A 17,758-nucleotide genomic window follows, 5' to 3' on the forward strand; every position below is an offset into this window, starting at 1 on the left:
GGGACCCGGCTGTGCCCCACGCCGTTGGGGGCTTGGTGTCGGCCGACCGCCCCATGTGAGCCAGACACCCTGCGTGCAGCACGCACCTCCCAGGTCCCTCTTCCTCCTGCCACGGGACCCTCCGGTGGCACCCCTGCCCTCGTCTCGTCCCTGGAGCCCCTGGAATCTGTCGGCTGTGAGCCGTGATGTTCCCAGAGAAGAGGCCCACGTGGTGGTCTCGGCATCCCTCTGGGTGCCAGGAGGGGAGGGCACGGCAGTGCCCCGTGCACGACACCCCACGGAGGAGGCAGGCCCCTGCTGAGCCCTTGGCCCTGAGCCTCTGTCCCCGCAGGATGGTGGGCCTCCTTCCGAGGGGCTCCCAGCTCCCCGGCCCTCAGGCTCTCTTCCAGCCCAGCTCTGTGAAGGCCAGCCCCCCAGACCCCAGCCCGTGTGGGGGCCCTGCGGCCTGGCCCTGATCCCAGCCCTTCCCTCCGCAGGCCCCGGCCACGCAGGTGGGTCAGCATGAAGTCTGGGGCTTTACTCCAGCGGCAATGTCCCACCTCCTGCACACCCCTCGGAAGGCAGACACCGCCGATGGCCCCGGGGACTGTGGCCAGCGCGCGGCCCCCTCTGAGGTGCCGGTGTGGTTCTTGGGTCAGATAGCCAGCAGCTGCGTCTCTCCTGGGGGAGCAGTGGGGGTCCAGTTCCCAGCCCCCAGGTGACCGCTGTCCCATCCACCGGCAGAGGGGAGGGATTTCTGGAAGGAGAAATGGGGCGTCGTCAGGCAGACCCCGGTCTCTCAACTGGAGACCGCGGTGTCCCTGGGCTCCCTGCGGTCGCCATCCTTGTTCTGTTCCACGTGCTGCTGCTGCGCTCGAAACTAAGTGCCTGGTCCATGTGGTCCGACAGCGTGGATGTGGCAGAAGTGCACGTGGCTTGATTAACAGAAGGAAAAACGTGTAGAAAACACGTACAGGCTTCTAACGTTCCGTCGATAGCGTGGTGTTCTTTGGGCGTGCGGAAGTCCGCGTCCGTGCCCGTGCGGTCCGTCCCCGCTGGGCAGCCGCGTTCGCAGCCCTGCTCCTGGGCCTTCCAGCCAGTCCTGCAGCTGTATCTGGACACATTTTAGGGGAGGGAATTAGTCTAGGCCTGATTTCTCTCCTTTTATTACCGTCACTTAAGGATAATCTAAATGTAATTACCGTGATGGAGGCATAATGCAATTCCAAATAATTACAGCCCACTGCATGTAAAACTAACAAAACTTTCTCTGCTGATTTATGGGTGCTTTTGGCTCGGCATGAATTTCAAATGCTGCCTCAGGGAGCAGCACTCCAGATAATGTGAGACCATTTTTAAAAAGCAGATTTGTGTAGTCGATCAGGGCCGAGGCATTTTTTTCCTCTTGCCCGTAGTGAGAAATTGGTTGTTACCATAGATCACAGGGACTGCTCCAAGCTCTTATGAAAGATGGATTAATTTCACTAATGCTCCAAAGCGGGCCTTTCACGGGCAAGGCTGCGTGCCGATAACCTCCCCACAGCCTCCCTTTTCTCCGTGGTGATTTATGCCGTCCTTTAGTGGATGAACCATCCTGCCGTCACCATCCATCTGCTGGCTAAAGGAATCCTATTAACAGGGGGTCTGAGCAGGGACTTAATATTGCAAGGTGAGCGATGCGGCAGCCCCCCACCCCGCCCGGCGTGACGTGGTTTCATTCCGCGGCGACAGCCTCTGCAAGCCGGGCGGGCGCCCGGCCGCTGCTGCCCACGCACGGTCACCTGGCGTCCTCTGGGAGGCTTCAGACAGAAGTGCCTGGTGACCAGAAAGCCTCAGAACGTAGATGGAGCGAAACAGATCAATTGACATTCGAGGGAACCCCTAGCCTGTGACGGAGGCGACGGGTTCCCATCTCCGTCCCTCCCGGGTGCGGGACAGCTGTGGGCTCGTGCGTGTGTGAGCACACGTGTGTGTTTCCCATAGGGGGTTATGCAGTGAAGCCTCACCAGGCGGGCACTTGCACCTTCTGCTGATTGGGGTGTGTCCCTGGCCCTGCCCTGCCCGGCGTGACCCGGGGCCCAGCCACGACAGGGAAGGGATGGTCACAGCAAGGGGACTTGGGTCCAGGGCTTAGGGAGATGCCAGTTCCGGTCCTTTCCCCGAGGAGCCGGTGGTCTCGGGCAGGTGGCAGCGTTCGGCCCTGGGTCTGCACCGTGAATGTGGCAGCGTTCACCAAGACCGCCTCCTTGGCGCCCCGGTGGAGGGCTGTGGGGCACTCTGTGGGTGAGGAAGGCAGTTTCTGGAAGGACCCCTGACGTCACACCCAAGGACACGTGATCACCCGCAGAGCACAGGCTCTGGCAGTCCAGGAGGTCGCGGGCTGTAACCCCATCTTGTCATCTTGTGAAATTACTTGGAAATGCCACCTAAACACATTTGTGATTGTAATGAGGAACTTACTTCAAAAGGAATGTATTTTCTGCAAATGTTTCGTCAAAATATTTGGGTGTTGGGGTGCCTGAGTGGCTCAGTCAGTTGAAGGTCTCACTCTTGATTTCTGCTTAAGTCATGATCCCAGGGTTGTGGGATCGAGCCCCATGACGGGTCCACGCTGAGTGTGGAGCCTGCCTGGGATTCACCCCCCACCCCGCCCTTCCCCCTCTTATGTGAATGCGCACACACTGCCTCTCTCTTGTTCTCTCTAAAATGAAAAAAAATTCTAAAAAAAATAGCGTGGGTGTAATAACGCCATGCTGTGAAAGTTTATGAGATTTGTTTGCGATGCAGCTAAAAATCTTAAATTTTGTTAGAATCCTCTGGAAATTACAGTTATTACAAATCTACATTATATGAAAAAGCAACACATTGTTCTCTGCTATGTGTATTCGTTCTATTAATAATTTCAAACAGTGCTTCATTATTGTAGAAATTTTAAGTGTCTAAAAAGAGATACACCCATGGTACGTGTATTGAAGATATGCACGCAGGCGTATGTGCACGGAGACACTTCAGTTAACGCGTAATTGAAAACTGGGAACAGTAATTCATTTTTGGTTAATTAAATTCACAAATGCCTTCCATTTTTAATGCAATAAAATCAGTGCTGGTTATGTTAAATTCTAGGCAAGAACCCATGGTATTCGGACCTTAGCAGCACCGCCCAGCACGGGGCGGGGTCTCCTGTCCTGTGTCCATCCTGGCTTTTGGAAGGAACTTTCTGGAAGCAGGGTGGGCGCATCCCCGTTCGCTCCTCCACACCCACCCCGGGTGCCATGGGTCCAGCGGAGACCGCAGCCTCGAGGAGTGCGCACGCTGGCACCTGTGGAGCGTCAGTGGATTGTGCGTGAGCAGGGGGAAATCGCAGGGCGGGGCAGGACGGCTGCCGGCCCGGAGGCGGCAGGCGGGGAGGAGCCATCGGAGTCCTGAAGACTTGGTTTCTGAGATCAAGGAGCAAAACGAAGTGACCCACCCCGCAGTGACTCGCTTCGGGTCATGGGAGGTCGGCGCCCGGGGGGGCGAGGACCCCCTCCTTCGTGGTGCGGGGCCGCGGCGGGGGAGCCGGGGGCTGGCGGCTGGGCGGCAGGTTGCTGCGGGACAGAGGAGCAGGGCTCCCACCCAGGGAGCCGAGACGCCAACGCGCCAGACGCAGTTTACTCCAAGCAGGCGCGTCCTGCGGAACAAGTGGAGAAAGACTTAGGATGAGTACGTGTAGGCCCTCAGGACGCTAATCAAGGCGCAAACGCAAGGTTTGTGAAACTAAAACAGCCCCAAACAAAGACCGAAAACGGAGGGAGTCTGGGGAAGAGCAGACAGAAACAGCACAAGTGGCGGAAGGGTGTGCACCGGCTGCGTCCGGACCCTGCTGGTGGAGACCGTGGTCGTTTCCGCTTGGCTGGGTGTTTGGGTTTCATTTTTTTGAAAGGAAAGGTCGGTTAAAAGACACGAAGGGCCCGCGGGGGGCTCTGGTGCTCCTCCACGAGAAGATCAGAGAGGAACAGTAGGGCGATTGTTGCAAGAGGGAGCTTTCTGGAACTGAAGACCAAAGTTCTCAGACAGAACACGTGCAGAGGGAGAGCAGGATGGACGGATGGCAGCCTCACCGGCCCGCGGGCGGCTTCGGGGCGGCAGCACAGAGAGGAGGAGGCCTGCGACGATGGTACGGGCGGGCGGGCGGCGTGGACGTGTCCTGCGAGGTGTGGACGCTTGGCCGTGGGAGCCCCCGGAGCGTCGGGGCGGTGAGGGAGAGGCCTCCAGAGGTTTGCACCCAGAGGTGACAGTGACCTTGAAGACAGCCCCTCCCCCAGCAGGGCGTTTGCCGTGGGCACCAAGCTGGACGCCTGGGAAGCTGGTCATCAGGAGAGGACACGGGTGGGACAGTGGCTGAGGGGGATGTGGGGTCAGGGAGGGGTGCGTAGCCACTCAATTACTTGCACTAGATAAAGAGTAACCACTGAATGGGCTAGAGCTCCTGTCATTCTGGACCTTTCTCTCACTTGGAACACTTTCCATCAGCATTCAGCCGCGGGTCCCGCATGGTTACCCCCAGCACCAAAAGCCCAGGCCCACCGAGGCCACGTCACCACGGCCGTCCTCCTCCTCTGTCCTCAGAGCGGTTCCTGACGGGGTGGCACAGGGACCCACCCCGGGGCTCGGGGAGACGGGACGTTTCCGTGCAACTTGCTGAAGTATTTGTAAAGTGGGGGCTCGCGCAGCCTGTGAGCAGAGCCCCGGTCCCACTGCCTGGCTGGGCCGCAAGTCACCCTGTCCAGACCACACAAGACACCTGGCTTCGTACTTAGCCCTTGCCCGGAGCAGCAGCCCAGCTGGCCGTGGCTCCCGTGTGGGCCAGCGTGACACAGCACAACCCCTCCCCTCCCTGCCCGGTGTGAGCTCCGCGGACGAGGGAGAGGTCGGCACGGCCGGCCTCTCGCCTGCCCCGTCCCATCCCCGCACGAACCAGCCAGAGAGGAGTGTGGGAAACACGGACCTTCTCCCGGCTTCTAGAACACAGGCTGCTTTTCGGGAAAACGTAGCAGAGACAAATACTGGGTTTCTTTGGTCTGACGCCAGGGGCCTGCGCTGCTCCCGCGGGTGGGGGCACCGACCCTGGAGCCGCTGGTAGGCGCTCCGGGCAGGGCCTTTGTGGCGGCCGGCTCCCTTCCCTCCGGGCCGGGACTTCTCGAGGGCACGTGGGAGCCGTCCTCTGCCCCAGGCCAGGGCGGCCTGGCCGCGGGCTGGCCACGTCCCCGGTGGCCGAGGGTGAGGTGCTCCGCCTGCACCGGGCGCACGCTGCGGTCCCGAGCAGAAGTCCCCTGGCGGAAAGAGGGTGGGAAAAGCACGGGGGTGCCCCCCCACCCCGGCCGCTGAGTTCCGCGCCCCTCCCCCGTCTTTCGCGCCGGCTGACTTGTGCATCCTGTTTGTTTTCAGTGCAAGTGGTCAAGGAAAGGCTTCGTGCGGACGAGATGGTGTGTCGCGGACTGGTAGGTTTACCTCCGCTTCTGAATTCTGGAACATTCTCGCTGGTTGCGCACGCGTAGTGGGGGGCGAACGTCCCATCAAGAGTTGCCCCGACTGGAAAGCCCCGAGTGCCCACCGCCCTGTGGCTTTGTCTTCGGTGACGCCGTGTGACAGGGAGTGTAGTCGCTGGTCCCCGTGTCCCGTGTCCCCGCACCGGAGGCCCCACCAGAGGCCCCACCACCTCCTCCCGTGGGCGTGAGCGTTGCCCAGGCAACCAGCCGCTCCTGTGGTGGTCCCAGCGCGGCCACGGTCCGCTGCAGTTGGCCTGGAGCGCAGGGCAGGCGGCCCGCCCCCGACCCGACCCTTGGGCCCTGCCTCCTTTGGGCTGGCTCTCCATCCGGCGTGGCCGCACCCCTTCTGCAGAAACCCCTTACCTGCTTTCCTAACGTGCACTCACGGGGCCACCGCGGGGCTGAGGGTGCCTGCAGTCCGCACCCGCTCTTAGGGTCTTAGAGGGGCATGTGTCCCGCCGGTGGCCGTGGAAAGGCCTTCCTGCTGGCCGAGGCTGCGTCCAGACGGGGTGCCCCATCCCGGGCCGGCCCTCAGCCGCCCCTGCTGTTGGCCGGGAGCCTCCCCAGAGCCCCTCAGGGCTGGCTCTCCCCGGAGCAGGGGCAGGAGGAGCCCCAGGCCGAGCCTCAGACTCACTGCTGGAATCCAGGGAGCACTTCGTGCCCTCGCTCACGCCACGCCGGCCACCTCGGCACAGAGCGGGCCGGGCCGTGGTGCGGTCGTTAGCTCAGCACACGCATCTCATGGGGTCTTGGGCCCCCACAGGGCCCCTGGCACTGTAACAGCTGTAGCGTGCTTGTGCCACCACACTGACCCCCGGCGAGGCCACCTGTCTGCAGCGACGCCAGGGGCCCTCCATGGGGCACGAAGGCTGACGGCCTCCCCCAGAGCAGAGACCCACAGCGGGGCCGCGGGGGTCCCCCTGCGGGCTTCTTGGGGCTGTGAGCTGGGGGGCTTCTCAGGGGTGAAAGGACCCACCTAGCGCCCCTCTTCCGGTGTCACTGACCCACAGGGAGCAGCTGATGGGCTCCAGGAGCATCGCCCCCGCCCCGAGCTGCCCTTGGTGGGGTCCAGGCCCGGGATCGGGCTGCCTGCTCCTGCCTCCTCCACCTTTTCCTCCCTCTGTCCTCCTCCCTCCCCCTCCTCCTCTGTCCTCCTCCCTCCCCCTCCTCCTCTCTTCTCTCTTCCTGTCCTCCCTCCCCCTTCCCTCCTCCTCCCTCCCCCTCCTCCTCTGTCCTTCTCCTTCCTCCCCCTCTGCCTCCTCTCTCCTCCTCCCTCCCCCTCCTTCTCTCCTCCTCCCTCCCCCTCCTCCCTTCTCTCTTCCTGTCTTCCCTCCCCCTCCTCCTCTGTCCTCCTTTCCCCCCTCTGCCTCCTCCTCCCCCTCCTCCCCATCGTCCTCTGTCCTCCTTCTCTCTTCTGTCTTCCTGTCTTCCCCCCTCCCCTCCTTCTCCCTCCCCCTCTGCCTCCTCTCTCCTCCTCCCTCCCCCTCCTCCTCTGTCCTCCCTCCCCCTCCTCCTCTCTTCTCTCTTCCTGTCCTCCTCTCCCTCCTCCCTCCCCTCCTCTCTTCTCTCTTCCTGTCCTCCCCGTTCCCTCCTTCCCCCTCCGCCTCCTCTGTCCTCCTCCCTCCCCCTTCTCCTCTGTCCTCCTCCCTCCCCCTCCTCCTCTGTCCTCCTCCTTCCTCCCCCTCTGCCTCCTCTCTCCTCCTCCCTCCCCCCCCTCCTCTGTGCTCCTTCTCTCTTCTCTCTTCCTGTCCTTCCCCTTCCCTCCTCCTCCCTCCCCCTCCTCCTTCTGTCTTCTCTCTTCCTGTCCTCCCTCCTCTCTCTCCCTCTTCCTCCTCCTCCTTCTTCCTCACGACTCTTCTTGGCCTGTGGAGAGTTCCTGCGATCATGCCATGTGATTTTCTTTGACAGGAAACACAGCCCCCTTCTCAGCTGACCAGATGCGTTTTAAGACCGAGGCCGAGGCCGCGTGTGTCCTCTCTGACCAGGCGGGGGGACGTCTGGGTCAGCCCGGAGCGGCTGCGGGGGACACGCGCGGGCATGGGCAGGGCCGCCCCCTGCAACCCAGGGGCCCGGGCCCCGCGGGCCCCTCGGGAGCTGGGCCGGGACGGTGTAGGCGGGACGCCAGGTGCCCGGCAGCTCCAGCCTTTGTTGCCATGTCTCCTTTCTGTCCCTGCAGTGCCTTCGACTTGGTGAACATCCATCTTTTCCATGACGCTTCCAATTTGGTCGCTTGGGAGACAAGCCCGTCCGTGTACTCGGGGATCCGGCACAAGGCCCTGGGCTACGTGCTTGACAGGTGGGTGCTGAGCGTGCGGCCCTCCCTCCCCGCCTCCTCCAGGGCCCGTGGCCACTGCCTTTCAGCTGCTTTGCCTCCTCTGTTCTCTCCTATTTGCCAAAACACAAAACTTGCCAACGTTGACCCGAATCCCGCCCCCCGTCCCAAGGCTTAAGGTGGGTGGCCTCACTTTCTCTCCCGCGTTGTGGGGGAGAGAAGAAAACGTGCCCAGAGCTGTGGCCCCACGGAGGTGTCCGCTGAAGCGTCGACGGCCTCCCGAAGGCTCAGAGACGCTGCCGTGTGGGTTCCACCCGCCACAGACGGCACGCCCGCCTTCCCGTGGCCCCAGCCCTCTCGCCATCCTGGTGTCGCCAGGCTCGGGCTCCGGGCACCTGGGAGCAGCCCAGGCTGCACAGGCTCGGCTCCCCCGGCTCTGCCTCCCTGCAGCCGGGTCCTGCTTCCCGGGGCCAGGGTGCACGCGCCTGGGGGGGTGGGGCTCAGGGGGTCTTCTGGGGTGTGCCCCTCCTGCCTGGGCTTCCGCCCGCCTCCGTCATTCCGGCTGTTCGGCGCTCCCCTCAAGGCTGCTTTTCAGGACCTTCCCACCCCGGGCCCCGTGAGGCCCACCGCCTGTCCCTGACCCTGCCGCGTGTGACCTTCCGCGGGGTCAGGGCCGGTAGGCGTCTGGGAGGGGAAGGCAGCCCCCCGTACCCTGATTAACGGGTTGCCTTTGGTCTCGGCCTGGCGCCCCTCTGGGTTTACAGAGGGACCTTGGCTGAGGCTCAGCGTTGCAGTGTGAGTGTGTGCACGGGGCTGTCAGGGTCTGCCCAGGCCTCGGATGGACGTCCTCCCCGACCAGCTTCTGTGTCCTGAGTGACGTCAGTGACCCTCCCGGGCCTGGGGGAGCGGTCGCTACCAGACAGGGTCTCCCCGTTTCTGCCCAGGCGAGCTCAGATTTCCCCGGGGCCCTGCCACACCCCACCTCTGCCCCCGTGCTGCGTCTGCGTAAATGTGCCAAGGGCTTAGACTCTGACGTTTGACCCTTCCCATGGGCACCCGGCCTGGCCCTGGCCTGAATGGGGCCTCACCCCCACGCGCATGATCCTTCTGGATTCCTCATGGGGTTCCGCAGGGATGCGCTCTGGACAGGGAGCTGGAAGGTGTGGGACGGTGGCCATCACCTTAAGGGACCTCGAGACCAGGGTTCATGCCCAGGGTTCTGGGCACCCTGGTTCCTGCTGCCGCCTGCCAGGGACACACATAGAAGCTGTGAGCGTAGGACACCGGGGTCTGGTTCTCCTGCTATAGCTGATGCACACGGAGGGCCTGGCTCTCAGCCCAGAACAGGTTCTGTGCTGGCTGCTCTTGGGGGGGTCTCAGTGGCCTCCCAGGCTCAGGCTGAGCCAGGCGCAGAGAAGGGACTGACCCGGGCTGATGGACCGGTGGAGAGGGCCTGAGCCAGCCTGAGCTCTGGGCACACCGAGTGGGTCTGGGCCCTGTACCCCCGCATGGTGGCCCGTCCCATGGCCACTCACGGTGGGCCTCCCCCTCCCCTGTTTTCGGCCAAGCCCGCTCTGGAGAGCCCCCAACGTGCAGGCCTCAGCAGTGCCCCATCTGAGGCCCTGGGTTGCTGAGAACACCAGCACCGCTCGAGCAGGTTGAAACACTCAGGTGGGCGCTGACCCGCCAGCACCTGGCCCGGAAGGCCGTCTGGTCCTAGGAGGCAGGACAGGGACGTGCAGGTACATCAGATGCACAAGAGCAGCCCTCTGGGCAGGGGTCACCTCGAAGGAGCCGTGGCCTGGCTCCCCCCACCGAGCCGCTTGGCTGGGGCGCTGCGGACGGGACAGCGAGCCCGCGGCCTGGGAGCAAGGACCTGGTCCAAGGTGCAGCCACGTGCAGGTCTCCCGGCCCGATGGTTCCGTGTCGGCTGCGCCCGCTCGCTGGGGCCTCCCGCGGAGCCTGGGGGCCAAGACAGAGGTCTCGGTGACAGTAGTCGGGTTGGTTGTCGGTGGGGTAGGGCATTAAACGTGTCCTTGCCCCGAACCGCTGTTGCTTCGCGGCCTGCGGGAAAGCAGCCTCTGGGTTCCGGGGCACTTTTCTGCAACTTTGCATTCCCATGAATGGCTTCTGTGGGGCGCGCAGCCAGCCGCAGATCCGGGCCTCCGCGGCGCAGGGCCGGGCCGCCCGGCACAAAGGGCGGCTCTGTAGGAGCGGTGAGTGACGGGCCGGCCTTTCATCGCGCGGCTAACCTTTTGGCGGCCACCAGCAGACTGCATTCTGCTCTGCCGGTGGGGAGGACAATGCCACCAACAGAGCCCCATTCACGGCGTTGGGAACCTCCGGGAGCATTGTCCGCCGTGCTCCGGGGACGCAGGGGGACGGCCAGGAGGCTCCTGAGAGGGGAGCCTGCCTCCTCCTGGCTTGGGCTCCCCGTAGCGTCGCACCCGGGAGCGGTGGCGCATGCGCCTGGCGTCCCGTCCTCGAGCGCTTGGCGGGGGGAACGCCGGGTGGCAACTCAGAGGCGTTCGGTGCCGTGTGTGCGGATTTCCTGGAAATTGAAGATGATCCCAGAGTAAAACCCGACTCTCAAGAAACGCGAGAGACAACGTCTCTTTGTCTGAAGCGTGTGCCCCCCACGGCAGCGACGGTGAGCGCCGTGGAGCGCCTCCGTGCAGCGCGGGGCAGTCTCGCGCACGCTGGCCGGGCCGACCTGGAAGGGGCTCCTGGAGGCGGCAGGAGTCGGGTCCTCGGGGTTGATGGGGTGCAGCCCCTGGAGAACCCCGCGCTTTTGTCACAAGTAACGACCTCTGTGCTTCCCGCGCGGCCCTTACTACCTCCTGCTTCCTGTGCGACTCTTGAGCGTTTTGCTTTGAATCTCACAGGAGGTTGGAGGAGACCGTCCACTAGTCAGCACGGTGTCCGTCTGAGGGGTGGGGAGCGGGCAGCGCGGGGGGGGCCCCTGTGCATCCTGGGGACCCCTCCTCCCGCGGGCACCTCCAGGTCGACCGTGGGGACGGGCCTGCCCGCGTCCCAGACGTAGTTCGGCACCTGGGGAGCACCTCGGGGATTAAGGCAGAGCAGAGACCTCGGACGCTGTCCTTCAGAGCCGCCAGCACCGAAACTTCCTGACGTCCCCCCGAGCTCTCGGCCGTGAAATGAGATTTTTTTCCACAAGTGACAGGGCGCTTCTGTGTGTCCCCTTTGAGATGTGGCCTGGCCTAGTTCAACAGAAACATTTTACATTACAACTGTGAAATCCTGGCATAAAGCGCCCCGTTGTCCCCCCATTATTTTCTCACAAACACAGTCCATTGTCACGGCGCTGAAGTTAATTTGATCAACATTGGGACATTTAACTTTTATGTCCAGGCAAAAGAGCTGTTTCATGCTCATTTTGGGTATTCAAAGGAAATGATTGCCAGAAAAATAATGTTGCTGCGAACAATTGGGAGCAATTAGTTTCCCAGGGAGAGGCGATGTGATGCGCCCCGCCACACAGCTCCCCTTTGTGGCCTCCCGGGCGGCCATCAGTCAGCTGTCAGCCGCTCAAAGACCCTCCAACCTAAACGTTTCTCTTCAGGCCGTTCCCAGAACTCGCCTGGCTGCTCAGCGGGCAGAAGAAAAGCCACTGCGTCTCTAGGCAAAGGCGAGCAGGGCGCTAAAGACGTGGGTCATCTGGGACGCTCCCTCCGCGTGGCCAGGCACCGCACGGCTTCTCGCGACCCTGTTTCCTGCTCCAAGTGCCCACGGGGAGCAGGCCGTGTCTGTCCTTCGGGACCGGAAACACGCCACTCAGGCGTCTGACGGCCTGGAGGCTGAGGCGGCCGTCGTCACGTGGGTGTGTCTGACACGGCGTGGCATCCCGGGGCCGCACGCGGGGCGCCAGAACCCCGAGCCCCTCAGTCTGCGGGTCTGTGCCACCGGCGCGTTCACGGCTCAGGCGGGGGCGCGCCCCGGGGGACTGTGAAGTCCAGTGGCCGTCCCGGCACCCCGAGCTCCCTACGCCCCGCATCTCAGGCGAGTGGTGGTGTGATCACAGCCTGTCTTGTCTACCTGAGGACAGGCTCAAGCGTCCAGAAAAGCCGGGGAGACCCGACGACAGCGTGCGCCCTCCACTCGGCATGGCCACGTCTGTGTTTCCGTGTTCGTCTTGTGTGTCCTTCTGTTAAGAAACGAAATGCGGGCACCCTTGAGCCTGCGTCACTGTCCTGCTCCCACCCTCCTTTCCCGACACTCCTGTTGGCGCTGTCCCTCGTCCGTGTCTCCCGTTCACACCCGTGTGCACCGTCCTATGCTGCTGTCACGCAGTGATGCGTGCAGGGGCGTGTGTGTGCAATCTGCCTTTTCCCGCGTGTAAGCGTCCACAAGCCGCGTGTTCCGCGTGTCCCCATCTGCAGCGCCGGCCTCCGGCCTCATCCCATGCGAGCCCTGACCGCCCCTGCTCGTCCACTGTCGTGTTGGCATTTGTCTTGTTGGCGTTCTGCTAACAGGACGATGTCGTGAGCTGTGGCCCGGCCGCTCTGCGCTCCGAGCGGGCCGCCTGGCCAGCACGCGTGCTCACGCCGGCCGGGAAACGTGGCTGGTTTGCATTTCCACGTCGCATCCTGAGTTCGCCGGCAGCTCTCCAGGACTCTGGTTCTGGTGCAGAAAAGGCGTATTTAATGTCTTGATGCTATTTAAAGGGTGTGAAAATGAGAACTGCTGTGGGGGAGCTGAGAATGAGCCCCAGCCCGGTGCCCTCGAGTCGTGCCACGACCACTCCAGCCGAACCCACGCGGGGGCCGAGGGTGCGTGTGCTGCCTGGGGCCCTCCAGCACCGACAGCAAGCTGCCCACCACCAGGGACGCTCCGAGGCCCCGGCACGCGCTTCCAGCAGCCGGCAGGCCGCGGGGTGCCTACCGTGCCGGCCTCTGTCCCCCCAGTGCCGAGCCGCAGAGCTCCCCACCTCGGGCCCCTCGGGCAGCACACCCTCAGGTTCCCAGGCCCCGACACCCTGGCCCTGGGGACTGCCTTGTGCACTGAGTGCTCACGGCTGGCCGGTCGGCGGGCCGACACTGAGGCCCCTCGGGCAGGTGGGTTCTTGGGACGTGGCCTAACACCAGGGGGACATCGAGGTGTCTGTGAAAGCCTGCCTGGCATGGGCCCTCGAACAGATTTTTCCTGTTTCCCTTTTTGAGGTCCGTTTTCCTGTCTCTGCCTCGTGTGCATCATACGCAAGCCTCCCCAGGCTCCCTGGTGCCGGCCAACGTCATGTCCAGGTGGCTGTCCATCTGGGGGCCGGCCGGCCCGCACGCTCTGGCGTAGAATGAAAAGTGACGTGGAAACTAGTCTACCTGCTTCTAGGAAAGTGAAAAGAGATCCGTTTGCTTGCTCGAAACAGCTTAGATGTGTCTGCAGCAAACCACTCAGGTGTTGAAGGTGAGAAGAAACTTCCAGAGCTCTAAGATGCCCTGCCCGGGGTCAGCAGTCTTGTCTGTCCAGCAGCGGCAGCGGAAATAGGAGAGCAAAGAGAAGGAACGGTCCTGGTGCGGTCGGGTCACCGTCTGCTTCCCGAACCGCACCAGGTTCTGGGGGTGTCGGGTGCCATCCGTGCCTCGCGGGACTGATCACGGCTCGCCCGCCCGCCCGCCCGCTCCAAGGCCACCGGCCAGGAACATTGTAGCTTCTGAGTGTTGGAGCCGTGACTTCCTTCGGGGGACGTTGTTCCCATCCTCGGAGGGTGGGCACCGCTCGTTCACCGAGACCCGAGCCCGCGACCCCTTCCTCGGCGCGCGGGCCTCTGTGATACGGCACGTGTCGGCGTGGCTTGTCACATAATGAAATCGCCTGTCAAAACAGAAAGAGACTCTGTTTTCAAGGCCTAAAAAATTGATTTTTATGGCTCTTCTTGTAATTCTCTTTCTGAATTAGGCACATGATATTGATGTGGGCCTACTTTTTAATCATAATAGCGTCTGACAAGGTAATTAATTTTAAAACAACTTTTTTCTCTGGGCCCAAATGGCACTATATCGAAATTAAACGTGAGTGCCGTGAGGGCGGCGGGCCTGGCACTCAGGTGATTGCCTCGGCCGTGACAGCCCTCCATCTTGCACACAACGCGACCTTTGGGGATGGTGGTGGTTATTGATGAGCGCGGGCCATTCCATCAAAGGAGCAGGGCGGGCGTGGAAACGTGACCGAGTTTAGGTTTTAATGATGGTGTCACAAGAGCCCCCTGCGGGGGCCACGCCGGCTCCTTGCCGGGGCTCCTGTGCGGGGGAGGGGGAGACGGGGCCGCGGGCCACGGGCATCCCCGTGCGCCTCCATGGCGACAAGGCCCGAGGAACCTCGCGTTTCTCACTCTAGACACGCTGGAGCTTTTAAACCTCCATTCAGATGCTAAATCTCAAGTTTGTCAGTTTTTTAAAGAAGGAATTCACCTCCCAACGCCTCGTACCGTTCATTAGCCAGCAGTGGGCGGCGTCCATAATTCCCGTCCCGGGCGTCAGCTGTCCGCACCTTCTGCAGCCCCTGTCCCCTCCCGTCACGTCAGCTCGATGCCTCGAGGCCCGTGAGGACGGGTGGCCCATGTCCAGCACCCCCTCGCACCCCCCCCGCCCGCCGGAGGCCCTGTGCGCGTGAGCCCGGGGTCTCTGCCGTCTCAAGAACGCCCGGCCGCCCAGTGGCCCCAGGCCCGGAGCCGACTTCCTCACGTGCCGTCGTCGCCTCCGCCCGCTCCCGCCACAGCGTCCGCGCATCCCGGAGACCTGGAGTGGCGCCCTGACCCCGGTGGCTTCACCCACCTTCTGAACTTTCACGGACCCGAGGAAACGCAAAGTGCCGGCCTTGCGCCAGCACAGAGGGCGACCGCAGCGATTCGTACCAGAGCAGGTGGGATTTCTCGAGGCAGAGACGCGAGGAGACGGCGTCAGCCCGGGAAACGGTTACGGATTGCCGGGCGCACGCGAACTCCGGTCCCTCTCATTCGTCTCTACCGCTGCGGGGGTAGACGGAGAGCACACGCGTGACGTGGGTACACGCGCCCACACGCATGCGAGGCGTCACCGCGCGCAGGCACACCACGTACACGTGGCACGGCTGTGTCCCCCCTCCCCCGCTGGTGGCACGTGTGCACACACGTCTCCTGTGTCCCGTCTCTGTGGGTCACCTGTCAAGCGTTTCCCTGAGCTCCGTGCTCGCGGTCCCAGGAGGGGCAAATGCGTAGAGAGTGCGGAGTGGTGAATCGTGCTCTACGTGCAGCGTCCTCAAGGAACACGAGTTCCCGTGCCCCCAGCGGACGGAAGCTGGCAGATCTTAAAGACCAGACGTGTGGACCCTGTGACATTCGAAGCGTTTGCCCGGCGAGCGGACCCCTCTTCCCTCGGCGAGGGAAAGTTGCAGTGTTGCTTTGGCTCCGTTTTTCTTAAAAACATAAATAGGGGCGCCTGGGTGGCGCAGTCGGTTAAGCGTCCGACTTCAGCCAGGTCACGATCTCGCGGTCCATGAGTTCGAGCCCCGCGTTGGGCTCTGGGATGATGGCTCAGAGCCTGGAGCCTGTTTCCGATTCTGTGTCTCCCTCTCTCTCTGTTCCTCCTCCATTCATGCTCTGTCTCTCTCTGTCCCAAAAAGTAAATAAATGTTGAAAAAAAAAAAATTAAAAAAAAAAAAAACATAAATAAATAAAACAGAAAAGTGAAAAGCCTTTGAGGGGCACGAGGTCACTGGCTGGGAGGACGTGTGTGGCCGCACTGGGTGGTGCCGGTGTGACCGCTGATGGCTCAGACGACGTGAGGGGCTTCGGGGGTCCCCCGGCACTGGCCAGTCTTCTCATTGCCACGTCCCGGGCTCCACGGCGACAGGCCAGCTCCCCGTGTCAGCAGCGGCCATCTTGTGGGCGGCGTTCCTTCTGACCCACGGAGTCCCCCGATGGCGCCCACCAGGCTCTTGTGTCTCCGGGCCTTGGTGGAGTGATGCCCACGGAGCCAACCTGGCCAGGTGGCTCTGCCTCTGCTCAGGGAGGCAGGGCAGGCCGGTGGCGTCGCCGAGCCAGGCGCAGAGAGAGTCGGCTGGGGGCAGAGGGGGGCGGCCTCCTCCCGGTTCACACACACAGTTCCATTTCGCCGAGGGGCCTCTCCGTCTCCCCCGGAAGCCCCTGGGGACAGGTGCCCTCGGAGCAACATGCATCCCTGTGCAACCTCCGGAAACAGAAATCTGTCCGCCTAATAATGTGACTGACCCCCCAGTGATTGTATTCTCTCTGCCCGAAATAGCCCCGGAAGGCCTCCCGGCAGCAGCATCGCCACTGCATGAAGAGCCCTCAGCTCTGGTGAGGAGGCTCCCTCTCAAGAACAGAGCTCACCGTGGCCTCTCCTTTCCCGTCGGGGCTTCTGCATCCTGGATCTGGAACCCGGCCTCCACGGGGGAGGGGAGGGGGACGGGAAGGATCGGACCCCCAACCTCCATGGGGGGAGGGGAGGGAGGCAGGATCGGACCCCGACCTTCATGGGGGAGGCCAAGAAGCCCATGCTGCAGGTGCCCTGATGCTGTAGACATTCTGGAGACCTTTCTAGGAACCTACGCAGGGTCTCTAAAGAGTTTTTTGTTCTAAAGGAGTTTAACGGCAGAAGAAGCTTTAGCCTTTTCAGGACGGCAGAGGCAGCTGGCTTCCTGCTGACAGACTGAGTCCCGTGCAGGGCAGAGGCAGGGGAGGAGGGGTGGCGGTGGTCCTGGGCCCGTGCGGATGCGTCAGCAGGTGCTCCCACTAGGACCCTGACCGTCTTATTCCTCAATTAAAAAGTTTAATTTGTACAAGGAAAGGAAACTACTGGTCGTCTGCAGTATTAGTGATGTACGAACGTGTCCTTCGTCTTCAAGTTCACGTGTAAGGTAAAAGTTACTCCAATTAAAAGGGAAAACGGGATGTTTTGTGGAACATAGGTCGATGACAGCAGTTCATGACTGCAAGAGAAATGGGGAAATGGTGGAGGTGACTTTTAAAGGAACCGTCAGCAAGAAGGGTGTCGCTGTGGAAAGTGGCCTTAATTCCAAGTGTGCAGGGTAGATGGAGATCTCAGAAAGACCCGTGTGATTGGGGCAATTGTGTGCTGCACAGACTGAATGGCAAGAGCGTCGCGTGTTTAACAAATGGTGCGGTCGATCGGCCGCCGGGAAAATCGATGAACTGAGATCCCTGGTTCACACTGTGATTCCAGACGGATTAAAGTCTAACCACCGAACTCTGCCTTAACGACGGTGGGAGAGAGAGCCTGGCAGGGGCCCGGGCTTCTGGAGAGGACGCACGGCCAGCGGCTGGCACCCGCACCCCCGGTGAAGCTTACGGCGCGTACCGGGCAGAACCCGCAGGGAACTGCGCGGAAAGCATCCACGGACGGAGAACGTGGATCACCACCAGCTTACAGGGAGCCTTCCGGAATTCAAAAAAAAAAAAAAAAAAAAAAAAGGAAGGATTGGAAAGAGAAACCGGCCAGAAATAAGTAGAGACAGAAACCCAGGTCCCGACAAGTGCCTGACGAGGCAGGTGGTCTCCGTGGTGGGGATGGGCAGAGGGCGCAGTTGGAGCGGAAGTGTCGTTTGTTCCGCAGACGGGACGGGCTGACAGGGTGCCGGCGAACTCGCCGCACGCCGCCTGCACCTTCGCAGCACGGGGTCGCGGGGCCTCTGCAGAGCCTGGGCGCCAGGAGCCTGCGTGTCCCGTGAGCCCTTCGCTGCCGGCCGCAGCCTGCAGGGACCCTTCTTGTGACCTGGGAGAACGTGCCGAGCCGGAGAAGGCGGCACGTCGTCCTGTGCTTGGCCCTTTCTTCTGTTTCTCAAGCTAACGAGTCAAGTGACGGGAGGCTGAGTCGGTAAGCGGCTCCCGAGGCATTACCGGCTGTGCCAGCTTTCCCGGTAACCGGTGGCACTTTCCGAGTTAATCCGGTGCAGTCCTGGCCCTGGCCTTTGCCTGCCTGACAAGATTCGATCTTAGTCCATCTTG

The 17,758-nt window shown here is 62.3% G+C and overlaps 1 protein-coding gene across 4 annotated transcripts in view; it reads left to right on the plus strand.

The window, feature by feature from the left end:
• INPP5A (inositol polyphosphate-5-phosphatase A) overlaps window positions 1-17,758 on the plus strand; it is a 178,099-nt gene that overhangs the window by 119,785 nt on the left and 40,556 nt on the right. For all 4 annotated transcript variants that reach the window (XM_045439324.1, XM_045439323.1, XM_045439320.1 and 1 more), the window contains 2 exons: window positions 5,407-5,459; window positions 7,684-7,803. In XM_045439324.1, the coding sequence (XP_045295280.1) occupies window positions 5,407-5,459; window positions 7,684-7,803 (173 nt within the window). The remainder of the gene's footprint in view (window positions 1-5,406; window positions 5,460-7,683; window positions 7,804-17,758) is intronic.

Source organism: Leopardus geoffroyi, chromosome D2, assembly GCF_018350155.1.
Source record: "Leopardus geoffroyi isolate Oge1 chromosome D2, O.geoffroyi_Oge1_pat1.0, whole genome shotgun sequence".
Taxonomy (NCBI): domain Eukaryota; kingdom Metazoa; phylum Chordata; class Mammalia; order Carnivora; family Felidae; genus Leopardus; species Leopardus geoffroyi.